Raw genomic sequence first — 18517 nt, forward strand, 5'->3', positions numbered from 1 at the left:
CCTTGGAAGAAAATGTTTTATATATATAATATAAATGTATATATAATATAAATCCTCCCAAGTACAGAAATAAGAAAATTTTACCTTATTTTTTATTTATTATTTTTATTTTCTTTATAATTTTTATGATAGTACTTTTATGGGATCGCACATCATCAGTCGTATATAAAATTTGTAAACAATTACATATTAAACACAAAATATTAAGAGATTAAAAGATTAAAATTGCATCTACTTATGCAAAGGCATATGAAGTCATTAAGTAAAATACTATAAAATAAAAACAGATAGCCCATTCGTGGCTAGCCAAATACTAATCAATTTTAGTATTTTCAGTTTTTATTATTCTTTTTTTTTTCTATTTTATTTTACTTAATGACTTCTTATGCCTTTACATATGTATATGTAATTTTAATCTTTTAATCTCTTAATATTTTGTATTTAATATGTAATTGTATACAGATTTTATATACGACTGATAATGTGGGATCCCACGAAAGTACTATCGTAAAAATTATAAAGGAAAGAAAACTAAAAATAATGAATAAAAACTAAGCTAAGAGTTTTCTTATTTCTGTACTTGGGTAGATTAAGTTTTATATATATATATATATATAAATAAATAAGACAGTACAACACAGTTATAAAACCAGAAACCACATGTGCAATAGAAACACTCTTTGAATGAACAATCAGTGATCAGCAGACTCAAGAAAATTGAGAGAAGAATTGGAAGAACCTGCATCAAAAAAAAGTACCAGAAAGACGGGCAGTGGTGGATCATGCCCAACAAAGTCATGTACAAAGAGTTAGAATCCATTCCTGATATTATACATAAGAGGAGACTAGGATTCTTTGGACACATCATGAGGATGCAAGACTTCTAAAACAGCTGATACAGTGCAATCTCAACTTGAAAAACACCAAGACAGGATGCAGATGGATCAGAGAAACAAGACAGGATCTGAAGGAAATTGGTCTTACACCAAAAGACACCATACAGATCAAATTTAAAAAAAAATTAAGATCAGAAAAATGAAACTTACAATATGAACATTTTCAATATCAGAAAGGTACAGAGATCAGAACATATGAAAAATTACTGGGAAGACTGCAAGGCCCAAACAGTCCTTTAGAAGAGACTTGGATAATGGACCAACTAAAACGATCCTTGTGGTCATAAAAGAGGAATAGAGAAAAAAAAAAAATATATATATATATATATATTCTATTAAATAAATCACCTAGTACAGAATACTGAGAAAGATGTATTTTACCTTAATTTTTCACGAAAGTACTTTTTACAGGATCCCACATCCTCAATCATAAAAGTACAGAGAAATAATGTGAATCTTAAAAAGATTAATTTCAATGAATATATATATATATATATAATTAATCTGAATCAATCTGCTTGTTAATAAGATGTGTCATGCTATTGATTATAATCTGTTTAAAATACACCCATGTTAGTGTAAAAAAGTTATTTCAATCATATTTTGTCACATTCTTTATATGAAGAAATGTGAAACATTTTATAAACCACTCTGAAAAATTATAGCATCATAAAGTACCATAATCTTCTTTCTGAAATATATTTAAATTTTATGTCATGAATAAATCAGATTTTGAGCTGTGAAAAATCACTCTAAAAGAAGTATTGTGATAAGAAATACTGAATGTGATTATGTCACCTGTGATATTTCCCACAATAGAATTTTGTAATATAGTCTCCTATGAATGCATATACCGGCATGAATTGTTTGTAAGAGTTTTTCATACTAGAAAATGCATAGATAAAAAAGATAAAGATTTTTGAGAGGAGAAAAGTTGAGTTCAAGTAGATAATTTATTCAATAAATATACAAGGTTATCTATCTCTGTAATATAATGTTTCAAAAATCCATTTCTATAAATTTTCAACTTAAAATTTTCAGAAAATATTCAATTCCATATATATGTATATGTGTAATATTCTAACCGTATTATTCCCTCTGCTTACTTTTTTTCTTTAAGTATTATACAAGTATATTATTATTTGTTTAAGTATTTGCATTTATTTTACATTGCTACAGCAGTAAATCAATACCCAAGCACTTTAATACTTATTTTTAATAGTTCTTACTTAATTCATTAAACAACATTAGTAATTTTTTTCACAATATATTTTTTGTCATGTAACATTCTGCTGACTGATTGAACATCATCATTGATCACCATCATTATTAAGCAATCTATTAATTACCAAAAATAGTATAATTATCTCAACTAAAGTTAATTAGTTTAAAGCCCTTATGGATTTATTAAAAAAATTTTTTTTGTTTTTATTTAATTTTTTCTTTTTTAATTTTAAAGATTTATTTTTTAAATTATTATTAAAAAATCTTTAAATATTTGAAAATCTTATTAAAAAATATCTCTTTACACTTAAGACAATATAATTTAACTTGGCTTTTTTAAATGAAATTATTTGAATAATCAACACAAACATACAGATAAGTTATTTCATCTTTGTTATTTTTATTATCATTATATATTATAATATTAATAAAAAAAAGATGAACAAATGAATACATAAGGAATTTTAAAGGAAGAATTACCATGCTATATATCAACCAAGTCTCAACATAGTCCAATCATTCATTGGTTGCACAAAGGTTACACAGAGAATGAGGGATTTATTCTGGTCGTTCAGATCAAGTAATCCCCAGAAACATTATTAGAAATTTATACAAGGGTTTCATAATGTTCTTAGGAGTTACAAAAATTCAGTACAAAAAACGTATTTCACTTACCTAAATAAAAGTTGTACAAGGTAATGCAGGGACTCAAACAGTTTTTGTTAAAATCTATAAATGTTCAATATGTGCTCCTCTGGTGACACGGCACACATCAACACAAAAGTTTAGTTCTTGCCAAACTCGTTCTAACATGTCATTTTCGATAGTTGATTGCATTGATTATGCGATCCTTTAGCTCAGCGATATCGTGTGGCATTGGTGGGATAAACACCTTATTTTTCACGTAACCCTAGAGAAAGAAATCACATGGCGTGAAGTCTGGTGATCTTGGTGGCCACAGCATAATGTGTTGGTCTTCTTCAGACGCACGTCCTATCCAGCGCCGAGGTAATGTTGTGTTAAGGTACTGTCGAACCTCGTTATGAAAATGGGCAGGACAACCATCTTGCTGGAAAATGAAGTCGTTGAATAGCTGAGGCATAAGCCGTTTCCATAAAAAAGAACGGCATATACACTGCCTCACGAGAGAGCCACAAAAAACGTTTACTTTCGGAGAATCCTGAATGTGTTCCACATAAGCGTGTGGGTTTTCAGTTTCCCAAACTCGCACGTTAAGACGGTTTACTTTGCCATTAATATGGAAAGTAGCTTCATCGCTGAAAATTATCTTGTTTAGAAAACCGTCATCTAACAACATCTTTTCCTGTAACTGTAAACAAAAATCGAGCCTACGTGTTTTATCTCCATCAGAAAGACGCTGGATTAATTGAAGATGGTACGGTTTGCATAATAAACGTTTACGGAGAACTCTCCACACTGTTGTTTTCTGAATTCCTAATTCTCTGCCTGCAACCGCAGTCGATCTCGACGGGCTGCGAATGAAACTTGCACGCACACGTTCGACATTGACTTCTGAGGTTGATGGACGGCCAGTTTTCGCTTGCATAAGCAACTAGTTTCACTGAATTGTTTATAATATGCACGAATAAAATTGTCACATGGTGGCTCCTTATGAAATTTCAACCAAAACGCACGTTGCACAGAAATTACTGACTTTGACAAGTAAAATTCTAACACACAAAACGATTTCTCGTTTCCCATGGCAGCCATTTTCTCTACTGTCGACGCCTAGCGAGCAAATGGTTTACTAACTGCCTAGTATATGTGGAAAAAACTATTTGAAGTACTCTTTCGTACAGTACTTGTATTATTCATATGAGTGAAATAGTTTTTTGTTAATGAATTTTCGAAACTCCGAAGAACATTATGAAACGCCCTGTATTAAAGAGCAAATTGAGCCAAAAAAGAATGCTATCTGTTGTCAGAGGTCATTGACCATATACCCTCTGTTTTCGTAAAATTCTTGGTGCAAATGAAAATTTTACTCTGTTAATGCACATATCAGTAAAATAAAGATCATTCATCTGTATCTGATAAAGATCCATCACCCATTCTAAAAAATATATTGATCCTTTATTATAATATAACCTATGCTGTTTCAGAAAGGTGGTGCTATCCATCACCTTCATTACGTGAAGAGTACAGCAGGATGAAATCTTATGACAATAACTGGCCTTATTCAGATATGTGATAAAATTGACAAATAGTAAACAAAAAAATTTAATAGACAGGAATAATCTATATAGAATAGTAAATTATTAATTAATAATAGATTGCCGATAACTAATTTTTCAATAATCTTGTACAACAGTAAAAACACAAAATGATAATAGAATTTTAGTTATTGTTATGTAAAACTTAACAAAGTTTCCATCATAATGGATTGTTTTTTAAAGAAATGTCACTTTAATTACTTGTTTCTGTAAAAAAACTTGTTGTTTTAAATATTCAATATATTCTTACTTCAGTTTTAAAATTAATAATAAAATATTCATCACGAGTTCATGGAGTTAATATCGTATCGGCAGAGACTTCTTGTCACATTTTACTTTATGTCAGAGCAGAGTTTTAATTTTGCGGAATAATGTGACTCATCCAGTGTGTTTTCTTTTCAAGTATTTATATTATAAAAATTGCTGTTATTATCTTTTCATAAATTTAAATAAAAATAAGATGTCAGTTTGCAAAATTTCAGGCTGTACTAAGTCAATAACCTCAAAATCGTTTAATATTTCATGCGTAAAGTGCATGAAAGTTTTTCACGGGTCCTGTGTTAATATGAAGAAGACTGACTTTGACCAACAATGGCAGTGTTCTTCTTGCGTGAAGAGAAGAGTATTGAGCAGAAATCCACTTTTTTAGTTGACCAATGTTACCATGCAAGACGTAATGAAAGAACTTCTAGCCATTAAGGAAGAACAAAAACAATGTAAGAAAGACTTTAATGACTCATATGATTTATTGTTTAACAAAATTGATGACACCAACAAAGCATTGGAACAACAAGCTAAGAAAATTGAAGAATACTTAAGAAAAATAGATGTTCTAGAAACGGAAAACAAACTTCTGAAGAAGAAAATTTCTGAACTGGTATTTAGAATTGAAGAGGCTGAACAATATTCCCGTAAAAACTGTATTGAAATTCAAAGAATTCCAAGAAAAAAAGAAGTGGACATCGTTGAAGTTGTAAAGGAGGTTGGAAAAGCAATTGATTTTAATGTCTGTGATAATATGATAGATAACTGTCATAGACCCTACGTGTACTATTATACCCTACGTGTATTACTGATAAGACGAGAACTTGTATCGATCACATTTTTGTTAGGTTTAAGACAAAACAATTTGTGGAGATAACAGAAATATTTAATTCTGTTATTACAGACCATAGCATGACTGGTGTTTCATTATCTGTTGATAAGCCAAAAACAGACCACAACATCACACACTTAGTTGTAAACTATGATGAACTAAACTGTGCCTTGTCAACAAATGACTGGTCTTCTGTTTATTCTCAATTTGACCCCTCTCTTGCTTTTCATATATTTTTATCTACTCCAAATAATCACATTTCCAACTGCACGTACATTAAACAAAATCGGCAAAAATATAAATATCTTAAACCTTGGATAAATGACTACATATGTAATAAAATCCGAAAACGTAACTAACTTTATAAGAAAACTTTAAAAGATCCACAGAATAAAAAACTGAATATATACTTTAAATCATTCAAGCACAGTTTACAAGCTGAAATAGAAAATAAAAAAAACTATTTCTATCATAACACTTTTAAAAAATGTCAAGGAAACACGAAAGCTGAATAGAAAGTTATTAATTGAAAATGAAATTGTTACTAATAACCTTAAAATTGCTAATCTTTTTAATGTTTATTTTATAAGCATAGCTGACAAGTTATGACCACTTAATGACACACCTAACCATAATAACTACAAAAATTATTTTAATCATAAAAATGTAACCAACTCAATTTTTTTTACAACCAGTTATAAGTTGTATGTTGAAAAAATTGTTAAATCTTTAAAGAAAAATAAGTCACGAGGAATAGATACCATCAATTCTGATTTAATTAAAAAAGTGTTTATTAATATTAAAGAAGTTTTAACACACATTATAAGTCTTGAGTCTGGCAAATATCCTGACAATCTAAAAAATGCTCTTGTTATTCTGTTGCATAAAAAAGGCCCAAGACATGAATTATCTAATTATAGACCCAATTCTTTAGTTTCAACTTTTTTCAGAATTTTTGAAAAATAATCAAATTTCAACTACTAAAATTTTTAAATAAAATAAACTTTTTTAGTAAAAATAAATTTGGATTTTTAGAACAGCGTAGTACGGAGGATGCACTTCTTTGTTTTGTTTCTTCAGTTGTGAAAGGACTAAACAAAGAATGAAAAGTCAATGGCCTTTTTCTCAATATAACAAAAGCATTTGATATGGTGGATCACATTAAATTATTGCAAATGATGTGGAATTGTGGCATTAGAGGAGTATGGCACATACGTGGTTTAAAAGTTACTCTATCAGGTAGGAAACAACGTGTTAAAGTAGAACAGGGGTTTTGTTAAAACTGGGGTACCTCAATGAAACAGTGTTAGGCCCAATTTTGTTTCTCATATATATTGACAGCTTATGTGATGGAAGATTTAATGGTAAAATAATATCCTTTACAGATGATACTGCATTATTTTATCACAGTACTTCTTGGTTAGAAAATAAAGATGCTGTGGAAGAAGATTTGCTCAAATTAAGGTTATGGTTCTCTAAACATGAAATTATTCTAAGCACTCATAAAACAAATTACATTAATTTCTGTCTAAGAAAATCTGAAGACTCAGTTAATTATAGGTGTCTGCATTATTTCGTTTCATGCAGTGCATGCCAAACATGTTCTCCCGTACTTAGAGAATTTTCTACAAAATATTTGGGTATTCTCATAGATGAACAACTCTCCTGGAAACTCCACATAGACAGCTTAATGAAAAAGTTAAATAAAATCACAAGAATGTTTTTCTTCCTAACGAATTTCTGCCCTCAAGAAATCAGTAGAAAGCTCTATTTTTCTTTAATAAAAAGTAGATTAGATTATGGATTAACTTGTTATGGAGTGGCTTTTGACAAACTTAATTCCTATTGCTAACATAAAAAAAAAATTATTCGAATAATTCAAAAAAAGCTCAAACTGAACGTTCAAGACAAATTTTGTCTAAATAAATTTTTGTTTAATCTAAACATCTTCCCATTACAACATCTGTATGTATATAAAGTCTTAAATTTGTTTTACAAAAGAAGTGGTAGCAAACCAAAAGAAATTAATATGTTCCGACAACAGTTGAGGTCTAGGCATGACTTCCACATGCCAAAATCAAATTTTACTACATTTAATAAATTTTACACATATTTTTCCTCAAGAATCTTTAATAAATTTCCTGTATTTATAAAAAAAACTTTCTAACAATAAATTATTTTAAAAAATTATTAAAAAAAAATATTATTTAAAAAAAATTATTATAAGAAATTAATAAAATGTTATTAAAAAATTATTATTGTAACAGTAAATTATTTAAAAGAAATTTGAAAAACTGGTTATCAACAGTGTACAGTATAGAGTGTTTACAGTGTTTATCAGTAATATTTGTATTCTAATGTTATGTATTTAATTTTGTATTTTTTTTTTTAGAGTAGCTTTTATCTTTATTATTACTAAATGTGAATGTGAATTGTGAATGAAAGAGGGGACCGACTTATAGAATTTTGCACAAAGTATAATTTAGTAATTGCCAACACCCAATTTAAAAATCATAATAGAAGAATATACACTTGGAAAAAGCCAGGCGATACTGGAAGGTATCAGATAGATTATATCATGGTTAAGCAAAGATTTAGAAATCAACTCGTTGACTGCAAAACTTACCCTGGAGCAGACATTGATAGCGACCATAATTTGGTGATAATGAAATGTAGATTGGGGTTTAAAAACCTGAAGAAAAGGTGTCAGATGAATCGGTGGAATTTAGAGAAGCTTGAGGAAGAGGAGGTAAAGAAGATTTTTGAGGAGGACATCGCAAGAGGTCTGAGTAAAAAAGATAAGGTAGAAAATGTAGAAGAAGAATGGGAGAATGTTAAAAAGGAAATTCTTAAATCAGCAGAAGCGAACTTAGGCGGAATAAAGAGAACCGGTAGAAAACCTTGGGTTTCAGACGATATATTGCAGCTGATGGATGAACGTAGAAAATATAAGAATGCTAGTGATGAAGAAAGTAAAAGGAACTATCGGAAATTAAGAAATGCTATAAACAGGAAGTGCAAACTGGTGAAAGAAGAGTGGATTAAAGAAAAGTGTTCAGAAGTGGAAAGAGAAATGAACATTGGTAAAATAGACGGAGCATACAGGAAAGTTAAGGAAAATTTTGGGGTACATAAATTAAAATCTAATAATGTGTTAAACAAAGATGGTACATCAATATATAATACGAAAGGTAAAGTCGATAGATGGGTGGAATATATTGAAGAGTTATACGGAGGAAATGAATTAGAAAATGGTGTTATAGAGGAAGAAGAGGAAGTTGAGGAGGATGAAATGGGAGAAACAATACTGAGATCTGAATTTAAGAGAGCATTAAAAGATTTAAATGGCAGAAAGGCTCCTGGAATAGACGGAATACCTGTAGAATTACTGCGCAGTGCAGGTGAGGAAGCGATTGATAGATTATACAAACTGGTGTGTAATATTTATGAAAAAGGGGAATTTCCATCAGACTTCAAAAAAAGTGTTATAGTCATGATACCAAAGAAAGCAGGGGCAGATAAATGTGAAGAATACAGAACAATTAGTTTAACTAGTCATGCATCAAAAATCTTAACTAGAATTCTATACAGAAGAATTGAGAGGAGAGTGGAAGAAGTGTTAGGAGAAGACCAATTTGGTTTCAGGAAAAGTATAGGGACAAGGGAAGCAATTTTAGGCCTCAGATTAATAGTAGAAGGAAGATTAAAGAAAAACAAACCAACATACTTGGCGTTTATAGACCTAGAAAAGGCTTTCGATAACGTAGACTGGAATAAAATGTTCAGCATTTTAAAAAAATTAGGGTTCAAATACAGAGATAGAAGAACAATTGCTAACATGTACAGGAACCAAACAGCAACAATAACAATTGAAGAACATAAGAAAGAAGCCCTAATAAGAAAGGGAGTCCGACAAGGATGTTCCCTATCTCCATTACTTTTTAATCTTTACATGGAACTAGCAGTTAATGATGTTAAAGAACAATTTAGATTCGGAGTAACAGTACAAGGTGAAAAGATAAAGATGCTACGATTTGCTGATGATATAGTAATTCTAGCCGAGAGTAAAAAGGATTTAGAAGAAACAATGAACGGCATAGATGAAGTCCTACGCAAGAACTATCGCATGAAAATAAACAAGAACAAAACAAAAGTAATGAAATGTAGTAGAAATAACAAAGATGGACCGCTGAATGTGAAAATAGAAGGAGAAAAGATTATGGAGGTAGAAGAATTTTGTTATTTGGGAAGTAAAATTACTAAAGATGGACGAAGCAGGAGCGATATAAAATGCCGAATAGCACAAGCGAAACGAGCCTTCAGTCAGAAATATAATTTGTTTACATCAAAAATTAATTTAAATGTCAGGAAAAGATTTTTGAAAGTGTATGTTTGGAGTGTCGCTTTATATGGAAGTGAAACTTGGACAATCGGAGGAGTATCTGAGAAGAAAAGATTAGAAGCTTTTGAAATGTGGTGCTATAGGAGAATGTTAAAAATCAGATGGGTGGATAAAGTGACAAATGAAGAAGTATTGCGGCAAATAGATGAAAAAAGAAGCATTTGGAAAAATATAGTTAAAAGAAGAGACAGACTTATAGGCCACATACTAAGGCATCCTGGAATAGTCGCTTTAATATTGGAAGGACAGGTAGAAGGGAAAAATTGTGTAGGCAGGCCACGTTTGGAGTATGTAAAACAAATTGTTGGGGATGTAGGATGTAGAGGGTATACTGAAATGAAACGACTAGCACTAGATAGGGAATCTTGGAGAGCTGCATCAAACCAGTCAAATGACTGAAGACCAAAAAAAAAAAAAAAATTACTAATTGTACAATAAGTTTTCTCAAATTATAGAATTCATGCTGGTAAATCCATTATTATTATTATTATTATTTAATAAAATTTTTTTATTATTTTTTATTTGTCTGCTCTGCTATAAATTATTGATTACTAGTTTTAATTTTTTTAACTTAGTTTTAATTTAATAACTTTAGTTTTTATTCTCCATTAACTCAATTAAAAATGTTTAAGTATCACGGTAACCTTGAAACAGACAATGTCTAAATAAGGTACCTAGTTCTTTCAAAACCATTTAAAGTTAATTTTAATTTTTTTAATGTACATATTAAATTTTAATTTTTACTTTTTTACTTATATATTTACTTATTTATTTTTTCTTATATATTAAGTGCTAATAAAGTTTACTGTTTGTATAAAAATGTTATGTACTATACATTGTAATGGTTGAAAGAATAAAAATGATTTGATTTGATATTATAGTAAACTGCCATGTAATGAAGGAATAAAAGAGATCTTTCTTTTACGCTTTAATAAAATGTGATAGTGTAAAATGATGAGAAAATTAAATTAAAGTTACTAAATATTGCATTTTTTTTGTCAAATCTAGTCCAAGCCCACAGCTACATCTGAATGAAACTGCATACTCATTGGGTTTATATAGTAGTGATGATGCTGATTACTTCTCACCTAGCCTCCAGGAAGATGTCTTCCAGCAGGTGCAATCTGTTCAGGATTCAATGCTGCTTCAAGGTGTAGATCCTGCACAACTTGCTGAATCAATACAGGTAATTGTACAGTTATTGATTTCTTAATTGTTTGTATGGAATTTGAGTGTTTAAAAAATATTTAAATAGTTAATAAAAATTATTACTATAATTAGCCATACTACTACAGAGAGATCCAAAAATGGCACATCAAAATTATAGTGTCTATAAATAATAGTGTACTTGAAAAATTTCTATTGGCTACCACAAAATAGCACCATGGGTATTAACAACAAACTAGACACCATTGTGATGTGTAATGATCACATGATGCTAGCAGTAGTGCTTTGTTTATTGCTTGGTAAACATGTCGTTTTCCCAAGAGCAACGAGTTTTCATTGTTGAACATTATTTTTCCAGTCGTTCTTATGCATGTGTTGTAGACAAATTTCATGGTAAATACTCGGATGTAGCAATACCTAACAATTCCACCATAATGAGATTGATTGCCTGTTTTAGAGAATTCGGATCAGTTGCAGACATGAAGAGAACCAGGAGATCGACCATTTTTACTGATGATAAACTGAGGTTAAGAATATAATGTAGCGTTCTTCTTCAGAAAACTTAAGGAGACTATCAGTGCACACTCAGATTTCATATGGAAGTGCTTAGAGTGATAAAGCAATTACACTTTCATGCATATCATGTTTGCAGTGTTCAGGAATTGAAGGAACCGGATAAAGAAAAGTATGTAATGTACTGTACATGGTTTCGGTCATTTGTTGACAACCGTGGAATTGCAGAGCTTGACTGTGTTTTCTTCACTGATGAGGCGTAGTTTCACCTTAGTGAATACGTGAACAGTCAAAACACTAGAATTTGGTCAACTGAAAATCCCCTTGTATTACATGAAAACCTCTTACACTCTGAGAAAATGGGTGTGGTGTGCCATATCACATTGTCAAATAGTGGGCCCCATTTTCTTTGAAACTGCATTAAACAGTATTGAGTAGCAAGACATCATTATACAGTTTACTGTGCTTTTTGATGATGAACATGATTGTCAGTTCCAGCAGGACAGCCCCATATGTCACACATATAATAAAACTATACATTTCGTGCGAGAGTTTTTTGGTGAGCATATCATCTCTAAAGGATTATGGCCGCCACTTCACTTCCCCGAATTTCTTCCTGCAGGGTTACCTTAAAGGAAAGGTTTATAAAAACAGGCCACACACACTGGAGGAAGTAAAGATGAACATAACAATGAAAATTAACATCAGTATACAAGTGCTGCACAAAGTGTCCTCAGACATGGGAAAAAGTGTTCGTACATCCATTACTGAATGGGGTAGCCATTTTGAGCATATGTTGTGAAAATAAATAAATCTTTAAACATTATTATTTAATGTCCTGTTTTTTTATTACTTTGATGTGTGCGGCTTTTTGATCTCTCTGAATATGTCTACCACTCTACTATCTACATTATTACATTTTATAAGTTCTTTTATTTTTAACTCTTCTACGCTGTTTTTTTACTTCACTTTGAAATCAAAATTGAGTTTAACATACAGATAAGTTATGCTGTAATTTGGAATGGTGAACTTTAAAATATATATATATATATATATATATATATATATACAGCAAATGGGATGTAAAATGTAGGTGTTTTGGAATAAAGGTTTTAAAAAAATAACAAAGACATTTATCCAAATCTGATATAATCTAGGAAAAGGTTTAACTTTTCAAGAAATAGCAGCAGATGCTCTTCAACTAAACTACAGTTAATGCTATTTTGATTTGAAAATTACCTGTATTATACGTACCAACTGACCATATAAACTGGATTATCTAACATTATATTATAAGATGATCAGAAATCACATTCCCATTTTTTTTTTCAACTGGTAATCGTAATAAACATAGAAAAATACAGTTTTTTTCCATAATATATTTTTTGCAAGGCAAACAACTTGGACTTTAAAATAATATTTTTTTAATCATTTTTGCTACACTCCAGCACACCCATACTATTAAAAATATCTAGTCAAAATGCATTTTCTGTTAACAGGAAAGATCTGACTTAAAAAAATAAAAAACTAACTTTATCTCTAAAACAAATGTATCACAGTTCTTTTCATCAGAAAAATAATTTTATAATATTATTATATTTTATGCAATAGCATATACTCAAATATCATTGTCCTAAATAGTTTATTTTTACTTTGCTTCTAGAATAAATAGTTGTTTTATCAAATAAAATTATGATTTTCTATGGTCAATTTTTTTTTTTTTAATTGAAGTACTCTTAACCAGATATGTTAAAATTGATTTACCAACAGGTAAAGTAGTTAGCGCACTGGCATCTAGATCAGATAATTCCTCAGTTCTATTGTAAAAAAAGAATCTTTTCATCCAACACACCTTTCTTATTAAAATATGTACATATCGCATCTTAAATCATAGCAATAATTTTTTATTGTAAAAACCAGTAGATAGTAAGAATTAATTAAATATTTCTTAATTATAACAAAAAAAGGACAATCATAAAACAAATTTGTTTTGATTACAGTAAATTTTATTATACTAGCATATTTTATGCTAGCAGGGAGTACATAGTGGTTTCTATTTTGTTTTGGATTGACTGCAAATGGATATAGAAGATTTATGATAATGAATGATTAGTTTTATTTAAGATTAATTAATAAAAAAGTACTAGTAATAATTCTGGAGAAGTATCATATTAAATATTTTCAAATTTGATTGTATTTTTTTTTTAAATTCAAAAAGCAAAAGCATAATTATGTCAAACAATAGCAATAAACATAAGACGATAAAATTACGTTTAAGATAAAAATAATATAATAATATTTATTTAAACATTTTTATTGTTAAATATACTGAAACCACTGTCTTATTTGTTTTTACATAAATTATTTATATTATTTATAAATAAAAATATATTATTTCATCAAAACAGTAAACACATACAAGGTGATGTTCACCTCATAATAATGCTTTAACTGTTTAAAAAGTATTTCAATCTTCTTGTTAATTTTTTTTTATATATATGTTTCCTTCCCATATTTTGGGAAAGGTTTTGGTAGGTTCTTACAGCCTGATACCAATCTTATAGAAGAAATTAAGTATAAAAATTTGTTGTTTGAATACTGCCATGCTTGACCAAGTTTCAAATTTGAAACCTTCTGAATGAAAAATATTGAGATCCTACCACTCACCTCAGAGGTCAACAGTTTTCTCATCAATATAATATACATAAAATCTGTGAAACCCTTGTAAATTTTTAAAACTACTCAACTATGATTAAAATCTGATGAAATCTTAAATGTAATTTAATAAATTGATTATGCTGCAGGTGAGAAATAAATAATTTTTATAACATAAATTTTATATACAAAATAATTTTCATGCAAAAATAAAATATGCTTAAAAACAGAAACTATTTCTAACATACATTTAAGCTCATCACCAGAGCTGCAATAAAAAATTAAGTAATTTCGCTACAAAGACTAAACACAAACAAGGAATTCTATTTCCCTAATACATGTAGCACTATATGATAATCATGCTAAAATAATTTTGATCAAATGATAATATACTTGTGAGATAAAAAAAAAAGTTGGTACAAAGAAGAGATTCTAATAATGTTTTATAAAGTTTGTGCTGGTTACTTTTTTATTTTTTTTTATATTTAATAAAAAAATAAAAGTTAATTGAAAAAATATTATATATTTTCCACCAACAGTACATATAAATTTATTAAATTAAATTTAAGATTTTGTGTTTAATCATGGCCGAAGATATTACAAGATATATATTTTATTTTAATAAGATATTATAAGATAAAAGATATTTTTAAATTAAAATAAAATTAAAAATGTTGTTATAACAGAATATTAATACAAAAATAACTGTATTGAAGAAAGTAATTTGGTGGTTTAGCATATGCCAACTGCGGTTCGTTACGTATATTCAAGAATTATTCAAAATTTGATATTTTTAAATTTTGTATTACAGGCAGCAGCATTGCAAGACATTGCCTCATTAGAAGACTACCAAAATTCTCCAAGCAGCCAGCAGTTCCAGCATCATCAAGATCTGCAATCTGTTTTGAATTCACCACTCCCAGTCAGCCTTGCTGATTTTGCCTATTCGCACAATCAGAGTGTCAGTTCACAAAAAGACACTGGGTACCAAACAAATGATACAAAAGACTTTGTCAGTTATGCTCAATCACCTCTTCCTTCTCCAAGCTTTACTTATCCGACTCCTCCTGCTAGTCAAGAAGGACAATCACCATCCTTCGGCCCACTCCAGTCGGTTATATCTCAAGGCCCTGTATCATCCCCTCTTTCTGCAGCATTTTACACATCTACAATGTCTAGTTCTGCTGCAGTTGAGGCAGCATTAAATGAAGTTCTTCCACTGGATACTCATCAGAATGTTTATCCATCCCCTCCTCCACAATCTCCTTTATCTGCTACACCTGTTCCTTCACCATTATCGTTACCTGCATCATCTTCATCGCCTCTCCCACATAACACTCTTCAGTCACAAATGATGCCTAATTCAGATGATCCTCTTCTTTCTAGTAGTCCTAAAGATTTCGCATCAAGAAAAAGATTTGATTTTCATACATTTAAAGTTTTAAATAATGGTACACTTGATTTAGGTTCCAGTAGCCCACAAGGACTAACAGGAATAGTTTTAGATCGTAATGGTGAATTAAAATTGATACAAACTTCATGTTTTCAACCGATGAAAACCACTAATTTAATGAACGGTACAACAGCAGTGTTTGTGAATACAAGGCCTAAAACAGAAACTATTAATGTAAACACTGATTGTGGTGGTGGTGGTGGTGGTGTTGGTGGTGGCAGTGGTGGCGGTGTTGTTGGTGGTGGTAGTGGGGGTAAAGTGATGAAAAATGCAGTATCCGGTAAAGCTATGTCAACAAACCGCACAATTCAACCACAAAAAACAAATATGACCACTACTACAACGACCACAATGAAACTCCTTGATCATATAAAGGAGGAAGTGGTGGATGATGACGTCTTCCTTAGCCCTACAAGGTAAATACACACATACATGTGTAATTAAGTAGTTTACTTAATAGACAAGTCTAGTTATCTTAATCCTTAACTATTTATCTATTTTATTTAATGATATTTATTTATTTTTTTGTTTAACTGTTAGTGACTGTATAAATTTAAATTGTAATAAATAAACTTTAAATGTATTTTTTAATTTTAATGCATCATATTTTGCAAAACATATTAGGCTTCATAATACAGACTTCAGCATAGACAGTTAATCTCTTATCGGAGCTTAGTTTTCCCTGCATACAGTAAATAAAAACTTATACAATTATTGTACCTACTTATCTAACTCAACCACTCCACTCAAATATTCAAATAATATAATAAGCACACGTAATATTTTGTATCAAGTAATATATTTAACAAAATGCATTGTTTACTTCTTTTGAAATTAATACAACACAAATAGGTTTTACACAGATATAATGTAAGATTAGACAAAAATAAAATTATATTTATTTCTTATATTTTTGTAATTAGATATAAAATATTAGTTCTATTGTATTGTTAATAGTATACCTGCAAGTCCAGTTAGATATTCAAGGAAAAGGCCGAGATTGGATCCATCACATACATCTCATTCCCCATATCCATCGAGGTTAAGATCAACAAGGCATACCTCATCACCCTTACCGTATACACCACCCCCTGTCCTACCACCAACTAGAAATGGACAGGGACTATATTGGCAAGCAATTACAACATGGCCTAGCTCAACGACGCTTAAAGGTAAAAAATATTATTATATATTTATCAAATGTGGCTAAATTTATCAAAATAATGACTACGTGAAAGATTCAGTATTTTCTAAAAACTAATCTTATCAATTCAACCATTCTTAATGCAATTTTTTTCTTTTATTTTATCTTCTGATGATCATGCATATTTTAATAGATCTATTAACAATACCATATAATTTTTGTAACATGTGCTTGTAAAGGCCTACCTTTTTAATGATGTAAATAAATACTTTATTTTTTTACTTTCAGATTGTAATATGGCATTTATTCCTTTTAAAATGATATACTGATATACTAAGTTTCACTGGTTATAAATGTTAAAATTGTAATTTAGTATTTTAAAAAAAAAAACTTTTTTTTATAATTTGTAATATTACAAAAAAAAGATGTTAAATTTGTTTCTAATGCATTTCGACTAATCAGATAGAATATTATATAAAATAAAATACTGAATTAAAAATTATTAATACATAAAATGTTTACATTTCATTTATATATACCATAAATAGTAACTAGATGTAATGTTGTACAATAGTGCAATGTATTTGTGTATAATAATTTAATAAGGATAAAACTACATTATACATTAATGAATAAATTATCAATTGCAAGTTGTTGTTTATGAAAAAAATGAAAATAATAATTTAAAAACGATGAATATAAAAATAAATATCAGTTGGTCTTGCCAAAATATCAAGTAATGATATTTCATCAGTTGGTCTTTTTTATTAGAACCCAGACAAATCTGATCTCCAAAATATTTAGTTTGATTGTAATAAAGTAAAAATAATTTTTTTAAACAATTTATTCTTATTAAAACATTGAATAGCTTTTTTTAATTATTATTGCTTTTAATTTTCTAGCTTTTTATTATTTATAAATTTTTAGGAGATTTATCAAGCAGCGAAGAACTGGCTCCAGAAAGTGATGCAGTACCTCACATAAATATAGGTAGCCATCATCAGGCTACAATACCGCAATGGCTAGGAGACCAGCGTAAACCTGAACGTGAACCCTCATATGAGCACCTATTGTGGGATCCTGGCATAAGCAAACTGGCTTCTGATAATGAAGGTACAGGCTAACATTTGTTTACTATTGACTTAGTAAAATAAGATAACATGAGTACTTATTACACGCAGGTAGCTGTTACAAGTAATCATTTTGATATTTCTTACCTACATCATCAATGATTACTTTTGACAGTATCAGTTATCACTTTTGATACCTTTTTTACCTTTTCACCAAAAGCAATCATAACAATATTATGACAATGATTAAGATTGAATTTAATTTTTTTTCTGTTTAATAATGACTATATGTAAAATGTAATTTCACTTTTTCTACACTTTACAATTTATACCAGAATACTAAATGATAAAAATATACAAAATACTAAATTTTTACACTAAAATACTAAATGAACTGACACAATTCAAAATATACTTTTTAACCACATGGTAAATATTTTTCTTGCTAACTCTAATAATAACTTATACTGGATCCAAAGTAAGATCATAAACTGCAACCACATCAACTGATGTTTCTGTAATATCTAAAATGTCTCAGTGATGACTTTCTGAAAATTTAAAGATGTGAAGTGAAGTGAAATATCAACAGCCTAATCCACATTCAATGCATTGGTTCCTGTAAATCACCAAAATTAAAAATATTAAAACTGGTGCAGATAACTG

At 29.4% G+C, this 18517-nt stretch overlaps 1 protein-coding gene across 3 annotated transcripts in view; it reads left to right on the top strand.

Annotated features, from left to right (window-relative positions):
* The window catches only part of LOC142325068 (uncharacterized), a 968357-nt gene that overhangs the window by 920796 nt on the left and 29044 nt on the right, over positions 1–18517 (top strand). For all 3 annotated transcript variants that reach the window (XM_075366386.1, XM_075366387.1, XM_075366389.1), the window contains exons 12-15: positions 10861–11038; positions 14999–16056; positions 16598–16812; positions 17712–17897. In XM_075366386.1, the coding sequence (XP_075222501.1) occupies positions 10861–11038; positions 14999–16056; positions 16598–16812; positions 17712–17897 (1637 nt within the window). The remainder of the gene's footprint in view (positions 1–10860; positions 11039–14998; positions 16057–16597; positions 16813–17711; positions 17898–18517) is intronic.

This window comes from Lycorma delicatula, chromosome 5 (assembly GCF_047948215.1).
Source record: "Lycorma delicatula isolate Av1 chromosome 5, ASM4794821v1, whole genome shotgun sequence".
Lineage (NCBI taxonomy): Eukaryota > Metazoa > Arthropoda > Insecta > Hemiptera > Fulgoridae > Lycorma > Lycorma delicatula.